Source organism: Gadus morhua, chromosome 8 (assembly GCF_902167405.1).
Source record: "Gadus morhua chromosome 8, gadMor3.0, whole genome shotgun sequence".
In the NCBI taxonomy this organism is placed as follows: Eukaryota; Metazoa; Chordata; class Actinopteri; order Gadiformes; family Gadidae; genus Gadus; species Gadus morhua.
Window position 1 is genome coordinate 10,910,228 of NC_044055.1, and position 8,529 is coordinate 10,918,756.

General features: G+C 41.7%; 2 protein-coding genes across 2 annotated transcripts; one reads left to right on the forward strand and one right to left on the reverse strand.

The window, feature by feature from the left end:
- Positions 1-1,303: 1,303 nt before the first annotated feature.
- On the forward strand, positions 1,304-3,456 carry LOC115549147 (uncharacterized). Its single transcript, XM_075074210.1, has 4 exons — positions 1,304-1,581; positions 2,044-2,105; positions 2,657-2,779; positions 3,185-3,456. Exons 2-4 carry the CDS (start codon positions 2,057-2,059, stop codon positions 3,289-3,291), a joined length of 279 nt encoding a protein of 92 aa, XP_074930311.1. The 5' UTR covers positions 1,304-1,581; positions 2,044-2,056; the 3' UTR covers positions 3,292-3,456.
- Positions 3,457-3,534: 78 nt separating this feature from the next.
- On the reverse strand, positions 3,535-7,923 carry LOC115549145 (GTP-binding protein Rheb). Its single transcript, XM_030364163.1, has 8 exons — positions 7,608-7,923; positions 6,858-6,929; positions 5,958-6,025; positions 5,633-5,715; positions 5,465-5,521; positions 5,310-5,357; positions 4,708-4,789; positions 3,535-4,380 (listed from the first exon to the last, which is right to left on the reverse strand). The coding sequence occupies exons 1-8, from the start codon at positions 7,657-7,659 to the stop codon at positions 4,288-4,290; spliced, it is 555 nt and encodes a 184-aa protein (XP_030220023.1). The 5' UTR covers positions 7,660-7,923; the 3' UTR covers positions 3,535-4,287.
- Positions 7,924-8,529: the final 606 nt, after the last annotated feature.

An 8,529-nucleotide genomic window follows, 5' to 3' on the forward strand; every position in this document is an offset into this window, starting at 1 on the left:
TGCCACATGGACAGTTTCCCTTAAATCTGCATGTGCTGATAATGGGCTTTGGTGTGAGCACCACAATACAGCCCCAGATATTTTTGCTTTGATTTGGCTTTTGGGTTGTGGCAGTGTTGCTCAGTGGGGCTCAGATGGAGGCATGGGTACAGATTGCTGTCAAATGTTTTATTTGTATTCGACAGATTGTATTGCATATATGTTGTTCAGATAGACATACATTTGGTAACTAGAGTTATAATACCAATAGTCTGATAATACTGTGAAAATGCTGTTATGAGAACTTGATGGAAAACTACAAATACAGTTTATACCTGTATACTATTCGATAGTATTTAAACTTTTAAATATCATGAAAATCCCAGAAAAAGCATTGTAAGAGGATCTGTATCGCCGTGGGTATCTGTTGACAATGTACTTATCTCCGGACCCCAGCAGAGTCGAGGCATACGAGACCACCCTCTGCTCTCACCAAGGAGACAAGGAAAGAACTTTCATCCCTGAACCACACTCTATTGTGACTCCATTGAGTGCACAGAGACCTTGAACTGAAGCTATGCAGGTGATTGAGTTTAAAGTGGCACGTTATTACAACAAACCCCCTCTACTGTCTCTTTGGCCAGTGAAAACTGTTTTTAAATGTGCCTTATAAATACATTTTACTTACTTACTTACTATATCTAAATCCAACATTGGAAACGACTTTGGAAAAACTGTGAACGTTCCCTTTAACATCTTGGCAGGAGAAACACTATCAGCAGGAGTCCTGGCTGGAACTTCAAACAACTACCAGCCCCTTTACCCCAGCTCCCCCACCAAGTTAGCCCTGTTCCAAGAATGAAAGCCTGGGCAGGTGGGGCAGGACGTGGGCCAGACAGGGGTTGGAGAGCATAAATCAATAACTAAACCTGCTCCCATCAATGACTCCCGCTCGTTCACCCCTGATCCCTTTGGCCGAGATTGGCAGATTAACACTTCACAACAGCTGTACTGTCTGGCCACACCCGACTTGAGACATGTCCGTTGAACTACACTTCCAGTATATGTCACACATGAGACACTACACATATTAGTACAATAATGCGATGTAGAATTTACACAGACTTGCCCCAAATCTATGGGGGCAAGTCTATTCATGGCTCGGATTCAATGTTTCAATCGGTCAGTAGTGTAGGGCTGTGAGTGATGGGAATGACTGAGTTTAAGTCCTGTACGTGAAGCAGGGCCCACCTACAGCAAACATACCTTTCACCCTGACTCTCTGTGTATTAAGGCTTTTTGTGCCAGGGTGATTCATTTCAGTCCTTTATACCGTTGAGTGACAAGTCTGTGCGTTAATATGCATAGCCAAGCTTTAAAAGATATAGGTTTATGAACAAAAGGTGGCACCCTGTTTGCATAATATACAAGCGTATTAACAGCGGAGACGTCGCTGGCTCCAGACTAACTTAGTGTACACACTGTAACCAGGAGCGGTGCTTTTACAACAGGTTTGGAGCCTTTTGACGGAAATGAGGTTGGTATAAAGAGAGGTTGGATAGTCTGCTGTGACATCACATTCTGCTACTCTACAGCAAACAGGTACGTAGATATTCATGCGCAACGTTTTGTTGTCCTTGATTATATGGATGTGGGTTTTTGATTATTTCCTTTTGTTTGTATACTGAATTTGCAATGTGACCTTTCACGTGTTGACTTTTTATGTTTTTACTTAAAATATCACTTTGAAGGTTTAGAAGAGAAAAAAAAATGCAATATGTTCATATAATCATCTTCATTGATATTTGTATTGACTTTTGGAGTGGCCGGTTTTACTGGCATTTTAAGCAAATTGAGTGCATGAGGGTTTGCTTGGGATATGGATATTTTTTATGCAAAGGAGAATTAGAGTAACAGTAGAATGAATATATGATGAAGACTTCAGCTACTGTGTAGTCCAAAGGATCTGAATAACTTCAAGTATTCCCTAGTTAGAGTGAAAGAGCAGAGATGTTGTTAAGGGAGCACAAAAATCACTGATTGCTGCTTGTCTTTCAAATCTAGCTTGAACAGAACCATGAAGTTCCTGGTGTTGTCCCTGGCTCTTGCCCTTGTTTTAACAACCGGTAAGTCGTCACTGATTCTCCACTGAGCAAACAGTGGTGGCTAAACACTGCTCTGCGCTGCTTGGCCTCTGGCCGGAACAGCTCAGTGCCTTGCACACTTTGAACTCAAAATAGATAGTCTCTCGATCAGCAGCCTTAAATCAATGCTGCTAACATGTGATGAGAACAGGCCGGGCAAGCCACATGCCAAATTACTTCTCATACATACTTTGACCTTTGCAGGAACAGTACAGGGAAGTAAGGTCCATAACTAACATGATATGCTTCATTGAGGACATTGGGTAACAGATTTTATGGTTTGATGAGAGGCCTACAGCCAACCAAACCATCAGTTGTAATGAAAAGCACTTACACTTTCTCAAATAAAGACAGTCCACGTGCAGTTAGTATACCGCTTATTGTCACGTAGATAAGAATAATCAAAGGAAAAGAGTGAATTGGTCATGGTGATTTTACCAAACTTTCTCTGGATCTCTCTCCTTCACTCTGTCTGTCTGTCTCTCTCTCTCTCGTCTCGTCTCGTCTCTCTCCCTCTCTCTCCCGGTGTTTAGGTAGCGCTCTGAACTGCCACCGCTGTGTGTCGCGGCGGGCGGGGGAGTCATGTGACCTGGTGGTGGAGTCCTGTAGGCCGGAGAAGGACGCCTGTGCGGCCGCCAAGTTCCTGAGAGCCCCACGTGAGTCCCCTCTCCGGACACAATACGCTTCTATTCACTTCATTTGATATGGTACAATATCACACTTAATAAAATAACCTTATTCCAACTCAGTCACATGTCAATAGGTTTGTCAGGAATAAACACACGAGTAAAGCCTATTTTATATTTGGCTTCCTCTTTGTCTGTCCCTAGCCCTGAAATTAATTGGCCTTATTTCAAAGGTGAAATAGAATATATTACCTAATACATCTATACAAATAGATTACAACCGTTTTCTTTTGTAGTCAGGAGCAATACTACCGTTGGTTCTTCTTAGAATTAACATTCCTCATTAAAACATAATGAAAATGTTTCAAGATTGTAAGATAAGCGATAAAACCAATTTTACTTAATCTGGATACATGTTTCTTTCATTTCATTCAGATGGCCAGTACCAGAAATGCATGGCTATGAGCGACTGTGAGATGCTTAAGATGAACTCCTACATCGACATGAAGTGTTGTGCCGACCACATGTGCAACACGTTCTAGAATGTGAATACTGTACGAAGCCCACCGTGCATTCTGCATTGAATTGTCCCTCGGAGCGACCACACCCGGTGTGTGTAGCTGTTCTCTGGGGTACAGTAGACCTCCCCTCTTTTGTGTTTGTGTGAAGGTTGCTTTACCCTTTAATAAATGCAAAAAAAAAAGAAAGATAGCTGTTTGTCGTAACAACTTCTGATCCCCAACCCCACTGGGATCGGAAGAACAAAAAAGTATATTGAGGCAACATTACATAACCACTTTTTGCTTTAATGAATACAATCAAAAACATTTGTACAACATTTTCAACGTTAGAAAATGGATGCAGAAGTTGTATTTTTTTGGCTGACAGTAACGGCTATGGAAACAAATGGAGGGGACAGGAGAGACGGTATTGCGTTGAAATGAAGTAGAAAAGGAGCTGTATAGTTGGAGGAAAAAACAGCTTTTTTTTTTCGTGTACCAGAAGAAAATGTTTTGGCTATACTCTTCCTTCCTTAAGGTCAGTTATTGTTACTTTCGTAGCTCTCATTGCTGTAGTTATAAACAGTTATCCTCTAAGCATATTAGCCTGAATAAGAGCTTCATATTGAACCAAACAATGTATGAAAATCACTCCACTGTTGTCAAGCATTCCCCCAAAACATTTCTTTCTGGTACACACATGAAGTTCTGCGTTTGCATCAGTGCCAGAGAGTGGTGGATTGTGGTTAAGAAATAATAATCGACTCATCCTTGAAAAAATTTAATAAATAAACAATATCAAAATAGGGGCGAAGAAAATACTGATAAATAACAGCGTAAATCAGAGCCATAAAAAGGGAGTATCTTGATATCTAGGACCCTGGACGGGGAGGAGTGGTGTATGGGTTGGATCAGCTGAGGTGAGGGGGGGGGAAGTGGTGTATGGGTGGAGTCAGCTGAGGTGTAGGAGAACTGGCAGCTAGCCTTCAAGTAACGGGATATCCCAGTGCAGTGTCCTGTGTGTTGATTGGCCGGCGTCTACATCATGGAGCAGGACGTCTTTCCTGGCTGCGCACCGCCGTCAATCTTCTCTGCCTCCAGGATCATCCTCCGGAACACCTCCACAGCGGTCTGCACACACACACACACACACACACACACACACACACACACACACACACACACACACACACACACACACACACACACACACACACACACACACACACACACACACACACACACACACACAGCAAAATTACAGTATAAGCCAAAACTAAAATGAAAGATCAGAGCCAAAACAGGCTAAGGTGGTGCCATAGCTGTTTCTTATCTTTGAACGGGCGCCAGGTTTCGGCACAGGTTTTTTCCCCCTGTGCCAAACGAATCCGTGCCCTTGGCATCGATTCAACGCGTAGAAGGCAGCAACTCAACAGGCCATAGGTGAAGATACGGTACCTGGTTTTCCTTTGCGGAAGACTCCATGAAGGCAGCGTTCCAGGACTCGGCTAAGGCCTTCCCCTCCTCGCAGCTGATGACTCTAGGGAACAGAGAGACCCCATCAGCCCTAAGCATTCACTTTTACTCTAACTCTCTTACTGCAGCGCTAACCTGATTCTGGCTCCAAGACAAAATATACATAAAAAATATTAAATATATTTAGTATATGCTACACGTGAACCTTCTAAGATCGCGCAATTTGATCGCAAAATGTCCCGCTTTGTTCGCTAATAAAAACAAATAAATCCCGTCAAAAAGTGTTATCTTGTTTATTTTTGAGTGTTCACGTGTAGTATATACTAAAACAATTATTCACCTTCGGCAAATAATTGTTATATATATAAAATAATATTTTTGTAATTTGTCAATGTTTACTTAAAGCCATGTTTTTATGGTTAGTTGATTACATTAGCTGACCTTTGTGGAACATCTCTTCTATATTAGCATGCATACGCAAGACTTATAGCATGGCTGGCTAGGTCAGGCCTCCAATCTACGGTATGCCAAAGTTAAATTGAGTACCACTTTAACGTTTAATTGACAGTGTATGCACAACATACCGCTCCATATGTAGGTCGTTCTTGTTTCCAACCAACATAATTGGTACTCTGTATTGAGAGAGCAAATAAATAGCACACAGTCAGTCGATATACTGTATGTTGGGAATGTTTTATAGCCACCACAAACTGAAGAAAAACAAATGAGCTATACTTACTGCACTTTGCCAACCATATCCAACAATTTTTCATGGATGACTTGTACAACTTCAAAACTGGAACAGACCCAAGGACAACATATCAGTTCAATTCTGTACAGACCGAGTATGAATTATGGTGAACTGCCTGGCGTTCAGTGTTGCGTGATAAGGACGGTGAAAGCGTACCTCTTGTTCGATGTGACAGAATAGACCAGGATGTAACCGTTGATGTCTATGGAATACGTCTGTGGAAAAATGGAGTACTCGTCCTGTAGAAAGACACAGAGCAAGGGTAAACAGATCACTTAAACAATAGTAAGAACAGATACATATTTACTGCTTACTACTAGAGGAAAATAGAACAAAGGCTGTCACCGTGATATGTTTTAGGTAACATATTTATAAGCACAAAGAGAGGCTAACATAAATTGTATGTCCTGCCATTGGCCTCATTACAAGCAGGAACGTAACTAAAGGTATGACGTGGGCTGAAAGGCATATGAAGGCCTACCTGCCCCGCGGTGTCCACCAGCTGCAGATGGTAATCCTGGCCGTTTATCGTGATCATTTTAGTAAACGCTAAGCGAGAAAGACAGGTTGCATTATATATATATATATAAAACCGAAAATTCAGAAGAAATGCTTTGAAAATAAAGTGGTATTTTATTGCACTGGGGTCAGTCGGTTCGATGAGAAGCTGGGATGTCAATATCTCACTTCATCTCAGATACAGCTCCACACTGCTCTATGCGGACACTCACACTTCACTTTGTGTTAAACATACAGTCAGGTTATTTATAGAGACGGAAACAAATCCCACACAAACACACATGTACGCACACAGACACACAAACAAATCTGGTTGGCTGTTTTATTGCAAAATTCTATTTGATTTATGAGAGATATGAATAGGTTGAGTGTTAGTTGAGTGTGTACAAGACAGAGGGAGGTTATTGCTGTATTGCATTATGCTTCTTTTCTAATTGATATGTGTACAGTTTTTGGCGAATCTCAGGAGGAAAAATGCCTCTTTTTATTTTTAGAAAGTTGGCTAAAAAGACACTATGGCTTTAATGCCTGGGGCTGTGCTAAAAACAGTAACACGTATCGATCTGCTCCAATTCTATTCAATGTGTTATTCGTAATAAAAATACCTCAATATAATGGTACGATTCCCCTGTGTTGAATGCTTGCCATGTGTTTTTGAGATGTCATACAGAAATACACTAATTATTTTCCCAGAGAAATGGTATGATTTGTCAGGAATACAAATATCACACAAAGGCATCACAAACTCATGTTACATTGGATCAGATTGCATCTGGTTTAATAATACGAAGGGTCTGTAATTACACCTGACAGTATACATTTTACAGTATTATTGATTGGTCTATCAATAACGCCCACTTACTGTTTTCTATCGTTGGGTCATATGAGTCAACAAACTGTCCTTCAACAAACTGAATTGTCAAAGAGGACTTCCCTGTGAAAATGGAAGAAAAAAATAGATTTATTTCCATTTTATTTCAAACGGACACCCCCTGATGAAGGACCATCTACAACTGTAGAGATATGCTGTCACAGTCCATTATACAGTGGTAGTCTTCATCCACTTCCAGCACGCATCACTCGTTCCGTTACCGTCATTCTGAGTGCCATCTTGCCAACATTAACAAACTGATCACATGCTCATTTTGGTTTGATGTATCTTTAAAGAGTCAAACGGAACAGCCTTTGGGCACACTCAACGCGTTGAAAGCGATAATTGGTGAACTGATGATGATTTCCTTCAACATGATTCAAACGTAATCGATCAATTGAAGCTGTAGATACTTTAGCAACCACAGATCTGGGGTCACACACACTCTCCATCACAACCTACGCTAAGGATATCCACAATAAAATCCGGGCACACAAGGCCCTCTGTGTGCCAGCGTGACTACAAGGCCACGTCTCACCTGGTGAGCGCGCTCTCATTTGTTCCATGGCATCGCGTGACAAAACCTCTCCACTACCACCATCCTGCCTGTAATTTAAATCTATTATAGGAGGCGTAAAGGCGCTTTGGTACCCGATGCTAGCAGCCTCTGGCTCGCAACCTGTAGTCTACTACCTGTGTTCCCGGATCCACCATGCTGTTTAATCATGGTTTAATACTCACCTACGGATCTGTACCCGAGGATGGCGATTTTTCTTGATTTCGGCTGCGGCATATCTCGTTCAGGTTATCGCATCTAGTCCTCGGGGTGTTCCGCAACCTCCAACCGGAATGGCATCCACACAATCAAGAAGCACTGAGGAGATTCGACATGCAGAGCCCACACGATGGGAGTCGAAATCCGTATTCTTGTCGGTGATTCTGATAAATGTTTGTTTGGACAACGGCGTAATTTATTATTTTTTTCGGCCAGAAAAAGCATGGGGTAGCCTATCTATAGATCTATTAAAACTGCGTCACTCCCCTTTGCAATGTAATGAATTAGTAATGAGTGCTTTATTCTGATAGGTCATACGCGGGGGATAGGCGGGTATTTTACTTAATTTAAAACCCTGATTGGATAAGCTGGCTGGCTGTCAAGTGAGAGCCGTCCGCATTCAAAAATAACCATTGGCCGGGACAGACACGATGACGCTCTGGGTGGACGGCGGTAATGTCATTCACATGTTCAGGTCAGCAGGGAACCCTACTCCTACTCATCAGGAAAATGTCCCAAATAGTTGAATGCTAATAGTATTTGTATAGACCAAAAAAAAAGCTTCAAAATGTATTCACTAAATAGACTACAAGCATCAATTTAGATAGATGGTTCTAGTAGCCGTTCATTCGTATAGGCTGAACATAAACACCTGTAGTAATGTCATCTTCTTTGACATTACTACAGGACTATTCTGCTGCGGTGCGTATGACTAAGTGTAGCCTTGACCAATTTCTATACCACGAGACCAGACTCTTGCTTTACCTTTTAGTGACCTGTAGGTGTCAGCACAGGGCCACTTATGCCGTTCTTGGACATTTCCATAGGACTATGTAAAAAACAAAAACATTGCGATAATCATACTCCTAATGCGATAAGAATAATCAA

Coding starts and splice junctions, on each gene's coding strand:
- LOC115549147 (XM_075074210.1), top strand. CDS start 2,057: ATGAAGTTCCTGGTGTTGTCCCTGGCTCTTGCCCTTGTTTTAACAACC. Junction 2,106..2,656: donor TGCCCTTGTTTTAACAACCG/GTAAGTCGTCAC, acceptor CCCGGTGTTTAG/GTAGCGCTCTGAACTGCCAC. Junction 2,780..3,184: donor CAAGTTCCTGAGAGCCCCAC/GTGAGTCCCCTC, acceptor CATTTCATTCAG/ATGGCCAGTACCAGAAATGC.
- LOC115549145 (XM_030364163.1), bottom strand. CDS start 7,659: ATGCCGCAGCCGAAATCAAGAAAAATCGCCATCCTCGGGTACAGATCC. Junction 5,716..5,957: donor TGGTGGACACCGCGGGGCAG/GTAGGCCTTCAT, acceptor GTCTTTCTACAG/GACGAGTACTCCATTTTTCC. Junction 5,358..5,464: donor GATATGGTTGGCAAAGTGCA/GTAAGTATAGCT, acceptor CTCTCAATACAG/AGTACCAATTATGTTGGTTG.